Source organism: Nelumbo nucifera, chromosome 1 (assembly GCF_055504915.1).
Source record: "Nelumbo nucifera cultivar China Antique chromosome 1, China Antique-T2T, whole genome shotgun sequence".
Classification (NCBI taxonomy): domain Eukaryota; kingdom Viridiplantae; phylum Streptophyta; class Magnoliopsida; order Proteales; family Nelumbonaceae; genus Nelumbo; species Nelumbo nucifera.
The window spans coordinates 3,922,596-3,945,912 of NC_142649.1; the positions used below are offsets into that span (position 1 = coordinate 3,922,596).

At 40.6% G+C, this 23,317-nt stretch overlaps 1 protein-coding gene across 1 annotated transcript in view; it reads right to left on the minus strand.

Annotated features, from left to right (window-relative positions):
* Positions 1 to 4,080: 4,080 nt before the first annotated feature.
* The window catches only part of LOC104605264 (uncharacterized), a 52,397-nt gene continuing 33,160 nt past the window's right edge, over positions 4,081 to 23,317 (minus strand). Inside the window, exons 7-10 of the mRNA XM_010269951.2 lie at positions 22,989 to 23,260; positions 9,754 to 9,839; positions 9,471 to 9,572; positions 4,081 to 4,461 (exon numbers count right to left, since the gene is read on the minus strand). Coding sequence (XP_010268253.1) covers positions 4,300 to 4,461; positions 9,471 to 9,572; positions 9,754 to 9,839; positions 22,989 to 23,260 — 622 coding nt within the window. The 3' untranslated portion in view covers positions 4,081 to 4,299. The remainder of the gene's footprint in view (positions 4,462 to 9,470; positions 9,573 to 9,753; positions 9,840 to 22,988; positions 23,261 to 23,317) is intronic.

Consider the following 23,317-nt stretch of genomic DNA (forward strand, 5'->3'; position numbering starts at 1 on the left):
AGGGGTGGCCCTTTCCGACCCACTAGAGGGCCGCCATTTAGGATCCGGGCACTGACTTGGACCCGAAGGTTTGAGAAACGTTGCAGTCCTGGGCAGGGGTCGGCTTTCTCTGTTCGGACTACTTGGCTGAGGACAAGCTCGTGCAGGCCGGCTTGAGCCCCGGTAGGTTACCTTTAGGTCACCTTCTTCTTTTTTTTTTTTTTTTTGCGAGCTGGACTAATGCCTTGTGATTCTTGCAGCCAACATGTCTGGTGTAGATGCACGTCGTCTGCTATCAAGCAACCAGAAGCATAGGGCAAAGAGATCGCGCCCCGACCAAGCGTCCACCTTTGAGACCGCCGAGTTCGAGGCTGCGGACCCAGCCTTTGTTCTGCCGCCAGAAGTCCCACCTGTGCCATTCGAGGGAGTAGCCGCGGGAGGCGGCGAAGAAGAAGAAGAGGTTCCACCCCGGGAGCAGTACCCTCCGGCCGCGCGGTCCGGTCCCACCGTCTTCCCGCGGTTCCCTACGGAGGGGAGGGACGTAAGCGTCACCAAGTTTCTTGTGGCCACGCGGAAGAGCCAGCTGGCAGTTAGCCATGAGGAGGTCGCGGACTAGACCGGGATGCACCATAGGCAGCTCGCCAAACTGGCATCGGCTCACTGCATGGTGGTAAGTGCCTGCTTCTTCCCCTTATTTTTTTCAAGGACCTGCTCACCCTTCTGGTTGATTTCCTCCTCCGTCCCTATAAACTGGTCCGCGAGCTTAAGAAACTCGGTTTCTGTCTTGGGCCGATTAACAACCATGTGCCACTAAAATTCTTTGTGCGTGATGCCTCTCTTGGTCGCGGTAAGCCGAACTGCGGGGTCTAGGTCGGGTATCTGTAAACAAGCGTCATTGAACCGCTTGATGTAACTTCGAATAGATTCTCCTTCCCTCTGGACTATGCCAAGGAGGCTCTCCTGTGTTCTCGGACACCGTTTGCTGGTGATGAAATGAGAAGTGAAGACTTGCATGAACTGCACCCAACTTCTTATTGACCCGGGCGCCAGGTTCCTGTACCATGTGCGGGCTACTCCTTTGAAAGTGGTGGAGAAAGCCACGCACGTGCAGGACTCACTGGCCCTTGCCAAGTGCATCTGTGATTGGAAGGCGTCTACGTGATCATTCGGGTCGAATGATCCGTCATATTTGTCCAGGGGAGGTAATTTGAAGTCCTTGGGCATTGGGACGGCCAAGAGTTCTGGAGACAGAGGGGATGGTACAGAGAGGAGCGGAGTGGCTTTCACTTCGCCCGAGCTTACCTCTTCCTTACCCTTGAGCTCGGGCAGATTGTGCGTTGCAGTTCGGCGAGCTCGACGACGTCTCCGCTGCTTTTTTGCGGACTCCGCCTTGGTGCTGCTGGCCTCGGTATTGTCGGGCACAGTTTTTGCGGGGAGGGGGACAGATTGCTGGTGATGGCTACGGATAGAGAGATCTTGCCTGGAGTCTGCGGCCAAGACCTCGAATAGGTTCTCCACAAGCGGGGCCACGAACTCGGAAAGCTGAGGTGATGCGGGCCTGGTAAGTTGAGACCCTCTCGACCTGACTGCGTGCGGCGATACAGGGGTAACTGGTCTTTCCTTCCTCCCGTGGGATGAGACTTGACTCTTGAGAGGATTCTGGGTCTTAGAGGTCTATCCCCGGCGAGAAGGACGTTCGTTCTGACGGCGAGGCCTGACTTGTTGGCGGCCGGATGTCGAGGAGGAAGCGACTGTTGGGTCTGAGGCAGCGGAGGAAACTGCTGCTGATAGTGATGCTGAGAAACTTGGTGCAGCACTTGCTGCTGATATAGTTGGAATTGCTGGACCTGTTGCATCTGAGCTTGCATAGCTTGCTTGCATTGCACCAAGTCTTCAAGTTAGTTTTGGGCGGTCGCCGGAAGAACAAGGGAGGGTTCGGTGAAGGTTGTTCCAACCCTGCAAGGGAGTGGAACATTCACGGGTGCCATTGTTTGAGGCATGTTTAAAATGGGAACTCCATCCGCGGAGAGGGGGACGGTGAACTATCCAATTCACACCGCCGGGACCTGGAGTTGCTCCCCGGCGGTGTTCATTGCTGCACTGCGTCCTGCGTTGCTGGAGGAAGCCATGAGAACTAAAGTCTACAAAGTTTTAGTGGAAGGCTTTTTGAAGCGTTCCCACAGACGGCGCCAAATGATATAATGCATCCGGTCACTCCTAGCTGGCGGTGGCCTGGCTCCTAACTGGCAACGAACAGTACCTGAGATGGAGAAGACAGTGAAGGATTCCCGAGGAGCTCGCCCGACGGGAACACTCCGACGGTCAAGTTAGAACTCTGAGAGAGAATTGCAGAGAATACAATGAGAGCTAAGAGTGCAGATAGCGCGAAATCAATTCGTAGAAGTTTTTTCTGCCCCTTGGAAATCGGGACCTTTATATACTGATGTTCTGTCAAATCGGGTGTAACCGCCTTTGATCCTCTGCTACAGCCGTTATTCGCCAGGCTGATTTGATTGGTGCAGGTATCCGTCGCAGAGTACGGTCCTATCAGTTGAGAGACGTTATGCAGAGCCAACGTGTACCACGCTGCCTGACGTGAGACATGGGCGCAATCCTCTGGACTGGCATGTGCTGCGCCGTCAGACAAGAGACGTGGGAGCAGTCTTGACAGGCACGGTCTTGTTGGATGAGAAGTTTCCCGAAGACTTCGGGTCGCTTAATAGCAAGCTCCTTTGTAGCGAGCTCCCTTGTAGCGAACTCCTTCGTAGCGAGCTGCCTTGCAGCAAGCCGTTCTGTAGCAAGCTGTCTTGTGGCGAGTTATTCTGCTATGGTTTCAACGAGCCCATTACGCCAAGTTGCGGCCAATCTATCATGCTGAGTTATCATTTACGTCGGATGAAATCACCCTCCATCAATAATAAATGAAGAAACTATATTAAGAGCAAAGAGATGGCAGTAGCGAGTTTTACCAAATTAAAAGCAATGAGAAGTATACCTTCATCTGGACAACTCAATCGATTAAAGATATTCCTTCATAGAATTTTAACCTACCAATCAATTGCATTATCCCCAATATTACATCTTTAGTCGATCACAACATCCCTCACGTGAACAAATCTAATGCAGAATTTCCATTCATTGCATCATCAATCATAGCATCCTCGGCCCGACCCAATACCCTTTACAAATTATGGTTTTTAAAACTGAACCGGTCAGGGGTCCAGTTATCAGATTGAACGGTCCAACCGTTTAAACCAAACAATCGGTCCATTCTAACAAAAAAAATAAAAAAACAGTCAAAACTGTTCAAACGGGTCAGTGGTTTGCTGACCAAAATAATAGGTTTTGGAAAAAATCTAATTTTGGAGAAAAACGGAACTGGTCACCTGACCGGTTCCCAGTTTTTCTGGTCCGGTCCGATTTTGAAAACCATGTTACAAATAGAAGGATTTTAGATGATGAGAGGAGTTTACTTGCAAGATAACATTGCACCAAGTCAAAGGAGAGAGAGAGAACAAAGGAATAGGGTCTTAACTCTTAAGAGCTGGATTTTTAAGAGGCAATTTGTTTAGGAAAAAAATCCAAATTTTCTCCCACTATCTGTTTTGGCAATTATGTTGAAAACGTAACCAAATTTGCTAATTGACCAAACTTGATCATTTTTATGCAAAAATCCCTTAATTTTTTTTTTAATTCATCCAATAATTTTTTTATTAATTCATTTAGTCATGATTAAATTACGTTTTTTGTTTGAAATATACTCTTGATATGGAATCGAAACAGAGGGTACCAACAACGCCTATGACTATGTGGGTGTGATGTTGTTCAGACTATCTATACTTATTTTTGTCCACAAAAAATAAATATATAGAGAGAGAGAGAGAACACACCACATAATTTATCAACCACAGTACAAAACACCCCCAGAATCAAACCGTTTTGCACGTCCATAGGGGACTTTATTTCATACCATTTCCATCGTTATTTAAGCTGTGTCCCAACCATATGGGGTTCGCTAATGACATTTGGCAAATGTTTTAATGCCAGCTGCCAACCTGACAGAACCCTCCTTTTTCCAGGCTTGGGATTGGCAGTGCAAGATAACCTCAAACTGGCGGATTTTATTTCATAATCACAAAAAAAATAAATGGCACTTCTATCTCAAAGCTCTTGCATTCATGGACACAGGTGGTTTTACAAAGAAACAGTTCAAAACATATAAATTACAAACACGAATACAAATTGAAAGTATTTAGTTTCCTCCGTATTGTAGTAGAGAAACAAACAAAAAAAAGGACTAGCGATGGATCTGATATTATCTCAGCTGGCCAAGTGACTCGGGGAGCTGTTGAACATGGTGTGCCACATGTATGCTCTTGAAAGCACCATTTCAAGCTCTTGGTGGGTCCAGTTCTGAGTAGGAAGATGTTGAAGAAACATCACCATCTCTTGAAAATCAAGCTTTTGCAGCTTATCTGACCACTGGAACAAGGTGCCAAGAAATAGAAATTTTACCTTAAATTGTACAAAATTTATCAAAGAAAAAAAAATTACTTCAACTCATGCACTACAGATATATAAAAGCCATCCTAAGCCCAAATTTCAGAAGATCAAACAACCTCAAGAGATTTCAATCTTATCCGATTCTCCATACTCCCATAAATAACAAGTGATTGATCATACAAGTCAGAAAGCTTAGCATGACAAAAACAGCTTTCAAATTGATTACATGAAGTGGTTATGGCCATGGAATCAATGTTATTCTACTATCCTGCTCTGGTGGTAGTACCATTAATTGCAATTTCATTAATAACAGTAACAAAAACATAAAATAAAAAATACACTTGGAATAATATCCATCCCACAAGATAGGCATTTTAATCCATGTCAAGATGTGACAATGACATATGAATATGAAAGTGACGTGGTAGAGAAGAAAACCAGAAAAGTGATAATGACATTTTTCAGAAATGAGCTTAGGGTCATAGTCTATTTTTTTTTTTTGATAAGTAAAAAAGAAAATCCATTAAAAGAAAAAGCAAATATAACCTAGAGAGGTGTCGAGGAAATACCTCCACATAAAGCTAAGGAACAACTCCCCAAACACTTCCCTTTGAAAAACTTTTTCACCCAAATCCCAACACAACAACCCTTCAAATATCTTACAAACCCAACCACCCCAAAAGAAACATAAAAACTAAAACCCAGAATTTGCAACATCCACAAGAGCACATAAACTAAGCCTGAGAACCAAATGCAGAACAACCACAGATACACAAGCCTCACCCTTTGACCTGCAGCATACCAGTAAAACACTTCACTCTTCATCAACTATGTAAAACTCCTCTCCTTCACCTTCCTCCCATTTCCCACCCCCCTCCTCAACTGCAGTCTTCTTATTACTTTCCTGCCTTCTATTCTGTTCAAATTGTTTGATTGCCTTCCTCACCACCGCTTCTCCCCTCAAAAAGAAAAGGCCAAGAGATTTTCCAACTGCCAACTGTCTATCTACTAGTTGATCAATGCCGACTTTACCTCTTTCCATTATATTTGCCTTGGGAGTTTCTTCAGCTTTATTCCTTCCTATTTCCTTTTCCCCCTCGCTACTCCACCCCCCCCCCTTTCATTATTTTTCTCCTCAGCCTTCTTCCTGCTATCTCTATGTTCCTCCACATTCCTCTCATAATACTTTAACCTATACTTATCCTCCTTTTCCCCTGTGAGATGTTCCCCTCTTTGATAATTTAAATCAATGCTCTGAGCCTTCTTATCTGAACCCACAGCTAAACCATTTACATCCTTTCCTTTTGTGTTTTCTCTTAAATCTGCCACATTGACCGTCCCCAACCAGTCTTTCCTTGAGATGAAGAAAAACCTTGGTGACATGAACGAGCTACCCATTGCTAGATCCTTTCTTTTTTCTCAGCTCCCCTGCCCTGGGGTTTTCATGATTAGTCAACTTCGACACATCTTCAACTATCATCCTCCCCAGACCCCTCCCCAACTTTCCAATGAAAACCAAAGAACTCAAAACTTCTTCTTCACCCGTCCTCTTATTAATCTCGTCACTTGTGACTCCCACCAATTCATGGACCAAATCTTTACGACTGAAGTCACAAGTGGGAACCTTACTGTTTGATGAGGTGAAACTCACATTCTTTTTTGGAAATCCTTCCTTGTCCTGATTTCCACTCATTTCAACTCTTTCTGCCACTCCATCGCCCTCCTTTTCCCCATTTGGAACTTTGATAATCTCTTTCACTGAATGAACGGCCAATTCCTTGGCGGAAACACTTTCTTGTGCATCGCTATCTTCAAAAACCCATGGAAGTGCTTTGGAAACACACTTCTCTGCAGTTGTTTCAGCCTCCAAATGCTCAGAAATGCTCGATTCTTCCGGTCTTATGAACTTCATAATCACCCACTCCCAAAGCTCCTTCTTCCTCTTGCCCTGAATGCCAAAAGACCTAGAAGCAATTTGTTTAAATCCTGTTACCTTCTTTGCCCTCAACCGCGAAGATGTATCCTTCCTCACCAATCTTTCTCCTTTAAAACCTAGTCCCCCATAGTTCATACGCAAAACGCGAGCTGGCTTCAAAGACAAAGAAGAAGATAGACCAGAAATAGTGTCCTTCAAACACGAGGCTTTAGAAGTCACATGGGCAGAAGTCTGGATTTTTACAGTGGTCATTTCTTTTGGGTCACCTAGTCAATTATTGGCCTCTTCAATCTGATTCTAGGGCCTCCTGAATGTGATCTAGGGGATTTTAAGGAGATATGGAGTTCTCATCGTAATTTTTATACAACTGAATCCAGACTTTCCTAATGTTGTATTTTATGAATTATGATAGATTTCCATGTCATTCTAGTTCCTTCAAACTAATTTTGGATATTTTTCCTCCTAGTTTTTTAATGCCATTTTAGGGGTTTACTATAGTAACTGTTGGGTATAAAGTATTTTTTATGGATAACATCTGAAATGAATTTATCAATAAGGAAAAGAGCTTTAGCCCCTGCTAGAAGGAAAAATCCTTTAGCAGGGAAGCAAGCATATCTAAGATTTTAAATAGCTAGTTCTGGGTTTGTCTTTCTGCTTTTCTCCTGTTATTGTTACAAGGGTAGCTGAGGCTACTCTCCATTGTAAATTTCTTCTACATAAATAAAGTTTTCTCTATTTTTACTGATAAAAAAAACATATCTAAAATTTACAACAGCATACAGGATAAAGCTGAGAAAGCAAAATGCATATAAATAAGTACAAATGTGCAATCAGGTTTGATATTCTGCCCCTGGGCCAGGATCTGCACATGGAAGAACTAACCTCTCAATCCCATCCCTAACCAGTATCTAAAATTATAGCGACCAAGGAACCCACCTGAAGGAACAGTTCAAGAAGGCAGTAAAGGCTTTTGCCTCACTAAGCACGAACCAAAGAAGTCAAAAGCCATCTTCAGCTGAATCCATCTAATCAACCACCAGTTAGCAATTCCCTTCAATCAAATGTGGTGTCCCAACCAAAATGATAGGCCAGCTTAAGGCCAGGTAACCAACACTTGCACTCATATAATTGCCTTGACCTGTAGGCCCATAGAAAGCTCAAAAATATGGTACCTGTATGGTCTCTAAAAACATTCTCCAACCCAGAAGATCCAGGGCTGCCCAAGGCATAACAATCAAAATTAAATTTTTTACCCTCCCAATTTTCCGGTGCAAACTCCACCAGTATGAGATTGTCTTACGCTGCTGGTCTCAAGCCCAGATAATGGAGAAGGGTTGTCTCAGGTTGGGAGCTGGAATTAAAACCTCTGCTGAACTCTTGTGAACATGGAATGTGATGATTTTTCTGGTGCAGGATACCCTTCTATTATATGTCGTCAGTCGTCACCATTGGGAACAGCAAGTTGTTACTTGACATCCCCTGAGGATAAAGTCCAAAAACACCATTATCTCATTTCTTGTCAATACCTAATGAGCTAGCCTAACCACCATGAAATCAAATGATTGTATAGACCTCTAGCTAATTATTGAAAATTCTATCGTTTCTTGCATTTTGTACACTCTAAAATATAGCTGTCCCTAAGCATCTCCACATGATCTTGCCTCTTTGTATAAGGAGCCTCTAGAGGGAAAATTCAGTTCTATATTTCAATTATGTAAGAACAAGATGGGAAAAGGTGGTTGGCATTCTCACTATTATTCAAGCATAGGAAACACAAATGAGAAAACTGAACCATGATTTCCATCTCAGTAGCATCTCACTGGTATTTATTTTCAAAACAGCTTCTTAGCAAAATGATCTTTGGAGTAGGAGCACCCAAAAGAGATTGACAGGACAAGGAAGAGAAAACAAGAGTGAATGATCAAGTCTTTTGAAAAAATCAAGAGCAGGAAATTGTATGCAATATCTCGGATGTCCAAATACTGAAGTCACCTAAAAGAGGCATACACCATTTAAGACCCCATCACTCATGGTCCCAAAGACCCCTTCTAAGTTCTAAAGCCAAAGTCCTAAGCTAGACCAGAAGGGCAATTGACAGGCAAGATTAGAAATGCTTTTGTTTCTGTCCATAGAAATGCTATGAAGTCTCGGAAAAGCAAGAGGTGGTGGTGTTAAAAGAGGGAGTCCGACATTGATTAGATGCATAGTTGACTAGTAAACTCCCTATACAATTGCCACTTCTGAAGCAATCAGTAACTACAGAAGAATGCAAATGGAAGTTAATAAACCATGCTCTTCCTTAAACAGGGAAGTGTGGTTTGTAAGAAATTCTGCTTTAGAAGTGTCAAATTGCACTGATACTTCTCAAGTGCAAATTTCTATATTCAATTGTTACTCCCAAAACATCTATACTACTAATATAATTATTTTTGTCAATAAAACACATAAATGGTGTATTTCAATAAAATTTTACCAGAAATACTAGAAATTTCATGAAGTTTGGTAGGATGAGTCTTGGGAAAGGGTAAATAAAACTACAAGTAGAAGCATGATATCAGCATATTGGATGGGTTACTTGTACCAGTTTGTGTCTATTTTTCTATCTGTATCAGAGAATTGTGGTTCATCAATTCTGTAACACCTTTTTGGGAGAAGGAAAATTTTTGGAGTACTGAATAAGTTGTTTAAGCTATTAAAATGCAAAGCCTCAAATAATTCTTGGTAACAAGCTAACAACCACTTCAACATAATGTGAAACATGCATGCTTCCTCTGCAATTTATGGTCCAGGGCATATTTAACAGGTTGGCGGGCCTAAAAGGATGGGTGCAACTTGGTTGTTGTTAAGAGTAAACAACAATTAACAGTCCTTAAACTGAATGGTAGGATCATCTTTTGGGCCATCATTATATACCAAAAAAACTTATCAAACAGTTAGAAGTTTTGGGTTAGGAGGTCATACAAGTAATAATCATCAGTTGGTGGGTCCAAATGCAAACAAAATGTTGACACACACCTCAAGCATAAATTAATGGAAGAGAACTATATCTTACAGTTAATAGGAAGCTGGCAAATATATACACTAGAAAATCAGGCAATGCATCTCCTTCTGCAAGATATGTATCCCAAAGACGTGTTACAAGGTGGAAAGGGATCTGTAAGAGGAAAAGTGATATGTTAGTAGTAAAGCCCATATTGTTCTGGACTGCAACTTGCCATTCTGTAACAAGAAGATGATAGGTTCATCCCAATCTTTGTTCCTAAATATTGAACAAAGAAATGAATGATAAAAGAAAATATTAAAGTAGAAGAAAATAAAAGTTAATGGAAGCATACCTCACGTATTAGAAGACAGTTGAACCAGCGGAAAGCAAACTGAAGAAACTCCAGGCCTTGTTCATCCATGTGCCTTGAAACAGGTTCTTGTTTCCAAACAAATAAAATTTTTAGAAACTATGCAGCAAAATTTGTATCTGGAGATTGACAAATAGGACGCCTTTGATAGATAAATATAATGCAATATATTCTAAGTGATCATAACATCTATTTTCCATGGTTAATGAAAGGCATAATAATACATATGTTACAAGCAGAGGGAAACAGCAGCCCCCATTTAATGGATATTTCCTAGGGCCATTGGGCAAGGCTACATCCTTTTCAGTTTGCTTTAATGTAATACTTTACCTTTTCTCTCAAATATTTTTTTTTTTTTTGAAAAAAGGTAAGGTAACTTTATTGAAGATGAAATAGCAAACAGAATGTGTATGAAATCCATTGAGGCCCAAGAAACAAGAGTACAGATAAGATTAGATCTCCCCAGCCAGCAGCTGGGCTCCTAAAGTCCTAGGATGAAGTCCATTCACAGCAGCATTCCAGGATATTAGCTTTCCAAATGTGTATGAAATAAGTTGATCCATTTCGCAACTTTTGTTTTGGAAAATTCTGTTATTCCTTTCAGTCCAAATAGTACTTAATACCACAGCTGGGAAGCCTGGGATGGAAGACCAGACACTCTTTGTGATCTTGGACTAGCCTTTAAACTCCCAACACCATAGTAGATCACACACCGTCTCTGGCATGACCCAGTGGAGCTTCCAAAGAGACAAGAAATGGCACTAGATTGTATAAGACACAGAGCAGTGCAGGAAAAGGTGGTTATTCTCCTCTTCCACTTGATTGCAGAGCACACAGTCCAGGTTTTGGAGCTGAATACCTCTCCTTACCAGATTCTTTTTGGTGAGGCTTTTGTTTAAAGCCACTGCCCAGAGTAGAGCATTTATCTTTGAAGGGACAACCTGCTTCCAAACTTTCTTAGCAGGAAACTCAGCTTGAGGGCCAGTTGCTACTTTTCTAGCAAAGGAATTAACAGAGAAAACTCCATCACTACTCCAGCTCCAGTTCCATGTATCCTCCTCCAGTAGATCCAGCTTGTGGTTACACAACAGATCCAATAGATTTGAGACCCAACCTATTTCCCAGTCTTGAAAGTGTCTCCTAAACGAAGGGCTCCAAATCTGTAAATTGTCTCGAACCTCACAGCAGTTAGCCACTAGGACATCTGGATCTTCTGCAATCTGAAACAGCTGAGGGAATAACTCTGCTAAAGGCTGGTTGCTGCACCAACTATCCTTCCAAAAACTAACCCTTTTCCCATTTCCCACTTTCACCAAGAGACCTCTACTCATCAGAGGAAAAATCTCCATGATTTTCTTCCAAATAGAGCAACCTAAAGAGGTAACAGAAGTGACTGTCACCCAGTCACCTCTATCAGTGTTGTATTTGGCTGCAATCAAGATTCTCCACCATCTCTCTCTTTGCCAAATCTCCAGATCCACTTACCCAGAAGAGCTTCATTAAAGGTTCTCAATTTCCTGACCCCTAGCCCACCTTTTTTATTAGGGGCACAGACCTGGTCCCAGATAACCAAATGAATTTTCTTTTCTTCTTCCCACCCTGTCCACAAGAAGTCTCTCTGCAGCTTTTCCATTTTTTGGGCTACCTTCCTTGGCATTGGGAAAAGGGATAGGAAGTAGAAAGGCAGACTTGATAAGGAGCTTTTTAACAGTGTTATCCTACCTCCTAAAGAGAGATATTTTGACTTCCAAGAGGCCATCTTCTTTTCTAACCTCTCCAGAACCAGATCCCACACTACGAAGAAGTAGATCTAGCCCCCAAAGGGAGCCCCAGATAAATGGTTGGCAATAATCCAACTTGACAGGCCAGAATTTCAGCTAGTTCATCAAAGTTCTCTACTTTTCCCACAGGAATTAATCTGCTTTTCGCCCAATTCACTTTCAGCCCTGTAACTATCTCAAACCAACAAAGGACCCCAAACAGCACTTCCAACTAATTTTTATCAGCATCAATGAAACAAAGGGTGTCATCAGCAAATTGTAGCGACTGGACTTTTTTGCCCCCAGGAGTGGTCTCAAAGCCATGCCACATGCCTGCACTTCCCACCTTATTCACAAAAGCTGTTAATAACTCTATCACACAGATGAATAGGAGAGGAGAGAGGGGGTCACCTTGCCAGAGACCTCTAGAGCTCTTGAAGAAGCCAGCTGATTGTCCATTTACTAGAACTGAAAACTTAGGGGAAGAAGTGGATACCTTCATCCAGTTCCCCCATCTTTGACCAAAGTTCATTTTATTCAAGACAAAATCCAAGCACCTCCAGTTAATGTGGTCATAGGCCTTTTCCAAGTCCAGTTTACATATCAGCCCAGGTTTTCCTTCCCTTTGCCTTGAATCGATCAGTTCATTAGCCACCAAGACACTATCCAACATTTGTCTACCCGGCACAAAAGCAAACTGATTTTTTGCAATCACTGAGCTCAGGACCTTCTTCATTCTCTCTGTTAAAACCTTAGCTAGGATCTTGTAGAAGCTGTTCAACAGACTTATTGGTCTGAAGCCTCTTATATTTATTGCTCCCTCAACCTTTGGAATTAGAGATGAAGGGTCACATTAAGACATCTTTTAAGAGCAGCATTAGAGTGGAAATCTTGAAACACCTTCATCAGATCCACCTTAATCACCTCCCAACATTTTTTATAAAAGATATTAGTGAGCCCATCTGGCCCTGGGGATTTATCCACTTCCAAGTTCTTTATCAGATGTCATACCTCTTCCTCAGTGAAAAAGGCTTCTAGGTCTCTTTGTTGGACATCTGAAATCCTCTTCAAATCCAAATCAATAGGGAGGGGTCTCCTTTTCCATTTTTCCTAGAACAGATTGGAAAAGTATTGGGTTTCTATACTCTTCAAACCACTCCAACCTTCAGCCACCTGGCCATCAAACTCTAATCTTTCTATTTGGTTAACCCTTCTCCTAGCATTTGCCATCCTATGGAAGAAACCAGAATTTTTATCACCTGATTTCAGCCAATTTACTTTTGCTCTTTGTCTCCATTTTATTTCATCCCTATAAGCTAGCTTGTTAAGAATTAGCTTAGCTTCAAGCCTCTTTTTCCTTTCTTCCTCTGAGATAGGACCAACCTCTTCAGCCAAGCCAATTTCTTTGATTAGGTCCAGACAGTTCCTTTTTTCTGATTCCGACTGTTCTTTAAAACCTTGTCTCCAGGATTTTAGGAAGTCTTCAACCAAACTAAGTTTCTTGGCAAGGATATGAGAGTTGGAACCCAGAAAATCAGACTCCGACCATACTGAAGCTAGTAAAGATCCTATGCTGTCTTCTTCGAACCAGGCATTTTTCATTTTGAATGGGCTTTTTCTCGATCCTAGCATCCCACACAACAGCTGAACAAGAGCATGATCTGAAACAAGCCTTGGAAGGATGATCTGTCTCACTTGTTGGAAGGCCTCTTCCCATCCGGTGAGACCAGAAATCAATCAGGTTTGACCAGGGGCGGATTTTCTTGATTATTTGTCCAGGTAAACTGCCCACCTAAGAGAGGCAAATCTAAGAGCTCAAACGGGTTCACAAAATTTGCAAAGTTCCTCATCTCTCTTGTTCTCCGGCAACCACCCTTTCTGATAAGACCAAGAGCTGCGGCAAACCAATGCCTGTACACGGGAATAGCCAGCCTGCCTACCAAGTTTGCAAAAAAAAGGGAGAAGCCACGTCAGCAAGAATGTAGTCCAAGTGGCTGACTGTTAGAACAGAATAGCAGTCCTACAACAAGCTGTAACCATCTTGTAACAGACTGCAACTGTAAACAACTTACCTGTCTATAAAAACCCGAAGAAGAAATAAAGAGCCACGAAATTCCATCTGAACAAATCTCTCTCTCTCCCTCTGAATCCCCTTTTCTTCCCCTCTCTCTTTTTCCCTTCAGTTCCTCTTCCCTCACGAGCTTGGTTCACTCTACGAACCCTGAGTTAGGCAGCACCTAACACTTTCTGTCCTCCATAAATCTGATTACAAAGTCTCCTCCCAGAACCCAAGGGATATTGTGCCCCCTTCTTGCCTCTGCTAAACCCTCCCAAAGTTTTTCCTTTTCAGCACTAACCGTCGGGCCATAGACATTTGTGAAGTACCATTGACCTCCTCCTTCAAGCTCCAAAATTACTGAAAACAGAGTACTCTCCTACCTGAGAATGAATTAACTGCCCTTTCACTCTGTCCCAATGAATTAATAAACCACCTGCAGAACCTCTCGTCAGCTTCCCCACCCACCTCACTTGACCCTAACCCCAAATACTTCTAACCACCCCAACATCCATGCATTCCAGTTTAGTCTCCTGTAGGAATACCACATCTGACTTCCATCTTTTAAGCATCTCAGGCACAACCACCCTCCTTCTTCCCGACCCCAACCCCCTCACATTCCAAGTTAAGACTTTCAATTCCATGAAGAACAGTGGACCCTTATCCCCTTTTTAGGTCTTTTTCTTCACCCCTCCCCCTTTTGACAGCCCATCCCCTTTTCCCGCACTGTCTTTCAGACCAAGCCAATGCCAGTCTCATCATCTCCCTGTTTTTCCTTCCTTCCTGTTTCCCTTTCTTCCCCTACAATTTTCTTCTCTCCACCAAATACCTTTTCTCAATATTTTCTAGGTACCTCACCGTCTCTTCCTCCAACCCTTCAATGGATACCCCTAGGAAATTTCCCAGATCCAGCAGCTTTGACAAAACCCAGGAAGAGGCTTCTGCCACCCTTTTTCCTTTGTCGATCCTTTTCCCTTCTTTTTCCCCACCTTCCCCTGCTATACACACACACACACATATACACATATAGATACACATACACTTTACCTATAACTGAACCATGATCAGATGAAAACAACTATTTATTGGATCTTGGATTCTGACATGGTTTTATGTGATATTGTGATGTTTATCTCTGTTATGTAACACTTCTGTAGGCTTTTTTTCTTTTTCTTTGTTTCATAATAATCACTAATTGAACCATTGCACTCATCAAATTCAACATACAAAGTTTCTTAAGTTTTGCACCTATTGCAATAGAATATATGGTTGTGATCATATAATATAGATGAGTTTGAGATACACTAATGGTGGCCTCACTGTAAAAGCATATGTGGTTTGGATCATATGATATGCCGAGTTTGGGATACATCAGTGATGGGCCTCCATTCATGCTTACCACTTTTTTTCTAATGGTAACTAATCGAAGAATATATTGATGTAAAAAGAAATATAAAAGAAAAGAAAAAAAAAACAAAACAAACATTATCCCCACACTTAGGAAGTACTGGCCCCCTATTGCACCCAAATACTTATCTAAATTAAAATCATGGCTAGTTGACAAAGGTTTGGATGATGGAATAAAAGAAACAAACCATCAAAGAAGAAATCAAGTCTTCATAGATGTCTATACCAGTGGCAATTGTTTCATAATTTTTGGGTGATTCAACTTTTGTTCAATTGAAGATTTTAAAAGTTAATTTATAAAAATGTCTCTTGAGAATAGCATTAATAGTCTTAAAAGGTCAAATTACTTCAGCCTTGTTTTTAGCATTATTTTGGGGTCATTTGATAGGTTATTAGGTTGAGATCAAGTCTTGTAAATTCAACATGGTCTATGTCTTTAAAGGGATTAGGAAGTTTCTTTATTTTTCTGACCTATGTTGGACTTGGGAACTCTCTCTGGGTCTTGAGTGATGAACTGGATACAGACCTACTCAGGTATTTATTTTTTTTGCACAAATAACTCAAACATGTGTTCTCACTCTTGTCTGCCTTAGATTTTAGCATGACACCAAGCAATGATCCTAGATGTCCCACACTTGCTAAAAAAAAAACTCAAACTCAATTTCGAATGGCATTTCTGTAACACAAAAAAAGCTGAATGTGGAGAGCTAAGAGAAGAGCATGAAAAACCAAGCACTATTTGTAAAGCATCGAAACTTGAAATTTCCAAAGCTGCAGTGCAAGAAAAAATTGAAGAGCCACCTATTCTTAAAGCAAAGGAACCTCCTTTGCTTGTTAAAAAAGTTCCTAAAGCTGTGCCAAGAATGGTTTTTAAAACCAAACTGGTGACCGAACCGGTCAGGGGTCCAGTTACCGGTTCGAACGGTCGGACCGTTCGACCTGAACGGCCGGCCTGTTCTGACAAAAAAATTTAAAAATTTTAAAAATTTAGAAAAATGGTCAAAACCATTCAAACGGTTCAAACAGTTAACTGGCCGGTTCAGCGATTTGCTGACCAAAATCAACGGTTTCGGGGGAAAAAGCAGGTTTGGGGAAAAACGGAACCAGTCAGGTGACCGGTTCCCTTTTCTGGTCCGACCGTCCGGTCCGGTCCAGTCGGTTTTGAAAACCATGGTGCCAAGTGCTCAAGCACAAGATTCAACCAGAATCTAGTAGCAAGCTGCCTACTGAGTGCCCATTTGGGAGAGTACTCATGATGTGATTTTTGGCTTTGTAAGGTGGGACCCACTTACAAAGCATATAATCAATGTTTGGTAAAAAATTCAGAGAACCAAATCTGGTCATGCCGTCACAGTACAGCTATCGACTCTCCATGCAAGACTCTCCAAAAAGCTTCATCAAAACTGCTAAACCAAAGAAGCAAAATATAAAGTTGAGCCCTCCCAAACAGGCCCTGATTGCCTAAAAGTTCTGTTGCAGATGGCATCTCTAATTCTGAAATGGTTAACGTTTCCTTAAAATTCTTAAGAATAAAATTCCTTCTTTTTTTGGTAAGTGTTCAAATTCCTTTATTTATATAATCAAGGTTTAAAATGCCAGTGTCGCTGGAAATATCAGTAATCCAAATATAAGTGGGAAACATGTCAGAAATGTCGGAAATATGGTAAAAATTATATACATGGTAGAAACATTGTGAAATATGCAAAAATAAAGAATGCTATTTTATGCAATGATAAATGTTATTATCCTGAGGGCAGGCCTTGGTGCAACAGTTAGGTTGCTCCATTGCAACCTGGGTGACCAGGGTTCAAATCTTGGAAAAAGCCTCTATGTCTGCAAGGGTAAGGCTGCATACATCTATCCCTCCCCAGACCCCACATTGACGGGAGCCTCATGCATTGGGATGGCCTTTACAAAAGTCATTATCTTGTTCGAAATAATCAAAACTATATGATAGAGTTCAAGTAAAATCAAGTAAGTCTAATAGATCAATCAAATAATTTACTGTACAATAAAAATTAAGATTTAACTTCATGTTTGAAAAGAATTGAGAGCTGGCTGCTGGATCAAAATGGTAATCATGTTCATTAGGTGGGCAATAACACTGCTACTCCTCATATCTAGAATATTGTTACCAACTTATGTTATAATATTATCTCTTGTACTCCACATGGCACTAGTAGCTTTCATCAGAAAACATGTCAATTCCAGTAACATTTCATGTTGTTACCCCATGGAAATGAACATATTTCATATAAATATCAGTAAGTTTATGGACATTGGAGAAAATTGACATCGCGAGAATCCTGGTGGAGGTCGAGGAGGTCTCTGCCATTCCAAACTATTAAGTTCTAGCTTTTGCAGGTGAAAAGTATGATCTAAGAATTTTGTTGAGGGAGAGGACAACACTGTTTTTAGAGCATTTGACGAAAGGAGAGAAGGATGAGAAGACTGAGTTGGATTTTCAGGTTGGCTGCTCTGTTGAAGAGAGGAAGACAAAGGGTCATTTGAATGAGGAATACGATGGAGGGGAAGATTCAAAGGGCAAAATAGTAATTTTGGATGGGTCTAAGGCTTTAAATAAGAGGCATGTGGGTGGAGTTGGTAAGGAGAATATGAAAAGGTGCACCTTAGAGGGTGGAAGTTTAAGTGAGTTGTTCCAAGGGTCTCAGTGTTCAAACGAGGCCTCAAGTACTGGGAATTGGGACCATTCTCTGAGACTGAGGTTTAGCTGTAGCTTTAGATGCAACAAATTAAAGGCTCGCAAAGAAATAAGCGCCAAGGTGATGCAATTTAAGAGGCGAAAGAGAGATTTTCACAGGCTTCAAACTGGCAAGGTGGAGGAATGGGTTTAGCTTAGGGGTGATCATGGGTCGGGCCAGGCTTTGCACTTATGATAAGGGCTATAGCTTAGGCCCGGGCCCGGCCCGGCCCGGGGATCTGGGCCTGAAACATAAGCCCTATCCCAGGTCTACACGAGCTCGGCCGGGTCGGGCCTGATTCTGGGCCAATGTCTTTCATATATATAAAACATTACATATCTATAATATTTTATATTAAATGACATAACATGCATATAAACTTATTTTATACATTATATAATATAAAATATTACATAGAATATAAATTATACATGTCACGCTATAATATTTATATATAAAATATATAATATAACGTAAAATAACTTGTATACATATGTATACATTATACACAAAATGTGTAAGTTTAAATATATGTGGGCCAGGCCGGGCTTAAAGTATTAAGCCCAAGCCTGGCCCTAAAATTTGCAGGCCTGATGTGGGCCCGGGCCGGGCCTGAACACAAAACCCAGGCCCAAGCCCGGAATTTCTGGGCTGAGCTGAAATGATCACCCCTAGTTTAGCTCATCGCTAAATTTGACAAATCTGGAAGAAAAAGTGTAAGCCTGAAGAACGAGGAGAGTTAAGTTGAGGAGGAGGCGCATTGACGTCTTGTGTGCAATGAAGCTAAGTTCGACACAATGTTGGGAGTTTGGAGAGGGAACAGACAATTCTTAACCAACTAAAAGGTAAGTTTATTTATTTTGGTTCTTTTGTGGTTGAGATCCCTGTTGATCTAACTCAAGTGGGGTGGCTGGTTTTGTCTAACTAGGAAGCTACTAGTTTTTAGGGAGACGAGGGAGGAAAGGAGGCTAGGTCAAAGGAAGGTAAGGAAGAGGGAGTAAGGGGGGAAGAAAGCTTTCAAAAGGGGAGGAAAGGAGGGTGGGGGAACTCGAAGGAGGTAAAACTAAGAGGTTGGAAGCAAGTAGTCACTTCGAGGAAGTGAGCACAAAAGAAGAGAGCGGTGAACCAAAAGCTCGAGAAGAGTTTTCGATTTTAAGTCCTAGTTGGAAGGCTTGGAGTCAATTTAAGCCAAATTAGGACCTCTGAGATCAAGGAAAGAGACAAATTAGCTCCAAAGACATGGAAGAAAGCAAAAGAACCAAACAAGTTCCATCCTGTTCACGTATCAAAAGTGTTCCCATACTTTAAGTATGGATTGATTGGTGCTGGTCCTACTAATAAATTTAAGAAAGTCTATAAGAAAAGAAGCTCAAAGGGTAAAGGTTCAAAGATGAAGAATGCAGAGATCCGGGGAGCCAAAGGTCAAGAGTCAAAAGGGGTTTAGTTGCAGCGAATGTTGGCTTTTGAGAAAGATTTAGAGCCAACGTCAGAGTTTGAGAAAAAGGAGGAAGAAGGGGGTTCGGAATAGTGAGAAGAACTTATCCGCATCACCATCAGCCGATGCAAGTGAAAAGGGGGGAAGTGGAGATTGAATGTTTTTGGTTCATAGGGATGTAAAGGTGGGCAAGAGCTTAGGTCCATTTTTTAGGGTGGAGAGGAGTTTGCTAGAAGGGCTTTTGAAGCATTTGAAAAAAAAAAAAAAGCAACAGGGAAGAGAACTTGAAAAAGATTGTTGTTGGGGAAGGAGAAGAGGCGTGGAATGAGGAAGGAGATGGACAACATAGTTGTCAAGGCGTCACCTAGGCGCCCTTGGCTGGGCGCCTCGCCCAAACGCCTTGACTTTTAGCAATCAGGCCCCCGCCTAGGCGACAAAAATGACAAGGCGGACACCTTTTATAATATCATTTATATTGTTGTATCTTATTAATGTATGTGTTAATACATTTTATTATATGCTATATATATATATATATATCAATTATACTTTGTTTTAATGTTTTACTATTGAAATTTATAAGATCAAAGGGTTTTGAGAAGAGAAAAAGAAAGAAAGAAAGAAAGAAAGAAAGAAAAGAAGGAAAAGAAAGAGGAAAGAAAGAATAGAATATTAAAGTTATTTTTTATGTTCTCTCTCTCTAATTAAATAAAACAGAAACTCCATCCTTGTTTTTTTTTCTATTTTACTTTCCATCTTGAATATTTATCATATAAAGTTGATAACCATCTTTAGCTGCTAATTAATATGAATTTTCTCTATTAAATACTTATTATAGTAGTATTATTTTTGAAAATAATGAAATTAATATATGTAAAAGATGTTTATCTTTTAGATGTGATGATTTGCCACATTTTTAGAGGAAATTTAATGTTCTTAATAAAGAGAATTGCTGTTTTTTCAATTAACATACATGCTGAATGGTACATAAAACTAGGAAACTAGCCAAAAGTCAGATTTTTATATTATAAAATTTTATCGCCTAGGCGGGTGACTAGGCACCCCAGTGTCGCCCAGAATCGCCTAGACACCTTGAAAACTATGATGGACAAGACGAAATGTTTGAAGATGTTTAAGATGCGTTGTTTGGGGTGGCTTTCTGTTGAATTATGTTTTCGCTGTTTGTTTGTGTGGGTCCTATCTTAACACCTGGATGGTGATTGTAATCGGTCTTCTCTTTTTTTCTATTTTAATAAAATTTTTCATTTTACCTTTCCAAAAAACATTTTTAGACATTTTAAACCACGCATAAAATAACTATATTGGCCCACAGCCCACATGCTTAAGTCTTGAATCAACCATTCATTGTTCATATGATGCACACATGGAAAAAAGGAAAGAAACCGTGGAATAAGAGATGAGATCGAGTCTTTAAAGATTTTTGTAGTATGACAATTTCATTATTTCTGGGTGGTTGAACTTTTAGCCCATACAAGTTTTTTAGAAGTTAATTTCTAATTTATAAGTGTCATAGGAATAGGGTTAACTATCTTAAAGGATAGGTGGTTTAAAGATCATTGTTAAAAGGTTCTTGGAATTTGAAAACATTAATATGCAATCACGTCAATTCTCCTTCAGCATATTTGTCAGGGGTCAAAACTTGTCCATTTAGCATGATTTAATGTCATTGATGGGTTATTGGGTTACATACTAATGAGACCAAGATGTTGTAAATTCAACAGGTTATTAGCTTACCTACCAATGAGAGCAAACTTTGTAAATCCAACACGTCTTGAGTGACCTATAACCATTTTAGTAATAAGGTGTAAATCTATAGCAGAATTGAAAGGTTTGTATTTTCTTGGTGTATCTTGAAGTGTCTTTTGATTTGTTTAGTTTTGGTAGGATTACAAATAGACATTTAGACTTGATTTAGGAGTTAAAGTTTATATGGCAATATCCACATGAGTCATATATGGGTTTGTCTTAGTTCTAAAGCAATTAGGAGTCATTTCTGGTCTCCAAATTGAAATTAGTGTCTGCAAATGGATATCTGGGCCTTTGTGTTTGAGTCTATATTTTATAATTTGATTCATCGTGATTTAAAGTTATACAACTTCATTTGATGAATAAATGATTGATTTAGTGAGTTCTTGCAGTATCCAGGTCTTCCTCTCTATTATATCCATATCTTCATCTAACTGGCATCTCTTTGGTGTTCTCTCAAACAACACAATTAGGAATCTAAGATTCCAAATTACTTCCTCCCCCTTCTTCACAAAATAGTATGGTATACTCTGCAAATTGCAAGTGTGCGACTAGTTTTCTGTGCATCCCAACCTTCCACCCTTTCACTATACCAGCTCTTATTAACATGCTACATGAATGGAAGTTGAGAAATGACAAGTTGATAGATTATAGATTATCCTATTATTCACTTCATAAACCTCCAAACTCACACCCCTTCCACAAAAGACCAATCTAGCTTATCATAAGCTTTCTCTAACTGCAACTTACAAACCTCACCTTTTGTCATAAATTAGGGACACTAGGAATGTCATAAGTTGGGTGTCTGGACATACCCCTAATCCTTGGATGCTCTCTCACCTTTTGTTAGAAATCCATGAGATTTCCTCTTGCTTGCAGCATAGTTTCAGATGGATTCGCAGATAATTAAACCATTTGGCAGATAACTAGCAAAATCTGGGTTGGGAAGGGACAGTTTGTATGGTGCAAATACATTGCCAAGGCCTAGTTTGGAAAGAGTGCAAAACCTTGTATTTTGTATGTATTTGTACTCCTTCCAAACTAAGCCTAATGCTCAGTTTAGAAAGAGTACAAATGCAAATATGTACAATACAAATACATACAAATAATACAAAATATAAGGTTCTGCACTTTACATATTTGCATTTGTACTCCTTCCAAACTGAGCCAAAATATTTAGTGGGCAATGTTTTTGCTTTTTTTTTTGTTGTTGACAAGGCCTTGTGTATCTCCTCATGTACATCCCTCCCTTTCTTTTAATGAAATCAGTTATCTGTTCTCAGAAAATTCCAACTTGCATATCAGCCCCCCTCCACCCATTCTTCTCATTTATTCCACACATTAGTTGGGACAAGGATGATGAAGGTGATGCTTATAGGCTTTCTGGGTGGGCCCTACCTTGCACAGCCAAAAGCCACAGCATGAAAGCCCTAACAAATGGGCACCTAATCTCCTGCCCATTCCTTGGTGGACAGTTGCCATCTATATTCTTCATGATTAATCAGCCAAGTTACTTTCCTTCTCTATAGAAAGCTCGCCACTAGCTTTAAAAATTGGACCCACGACCTGTCTACCATCATAGCCCCCAATAAAGTCCTTCCCTATCCACCATATCTCTTACTCTAGGACCACGTTTGTAGACATTTGGACCGTCCACCTGAACAAGCTGTTCATGCCATATCACGCTTACCACATTAACAGCAGAAGAAATATTCTAAGCCTCTCTCATAAACAGAAAAGCCAATCTACAAACTACATAGCTTCAGTGTCCAATAAACCCACTTAGCAGATATCCAACTTGAAATTTCAAACATGGCTAAGAGAATAATAGTAAACCAGCATATCATATTATTTTGTATGATCAATTGACCACAAGTCAGATGGTTAAGCACTTAAAATCATTCAAATTGTTGATCTTTTATTTGCTGGAGGCAGGTGGGACTCAAATTAATGTTTCACAGACATCCCATCATGGCCTTTACATGTTTGGGGTTTTTTATTTATATTACTATTTACTACACAGAACAAAACAGTGCATTAAAGTTGAAAAATAAATAAATAAATCAAGAAAAAAAGAAATAGGGACTTACCATCTATCCTCCTTACCAGTTCCTTCAACTTAAAAACAAGGCGTTGAATTCCCGGTTGAGCAAATGTATAGTGGTCTTGCATACCATCAAGTAATTTTGATAGACACCAGTAGCAGTCAGCTTCTATGTTAGAAATTTTCTGTGGGGTTAGATCCAAGATTGACCAATTCTCCATGCTCCCTTCCAGATGTTCAGACAAGAAAACAACTAAAAATGGTGTTACAAGATCATTTATCCCCTGAACATATCCACTTGCTGGATGTCGAATGGCCCTGAAACATATCAGAAACTGATAATAATAAAGAAAACAACCTCTAATATTAGATTCT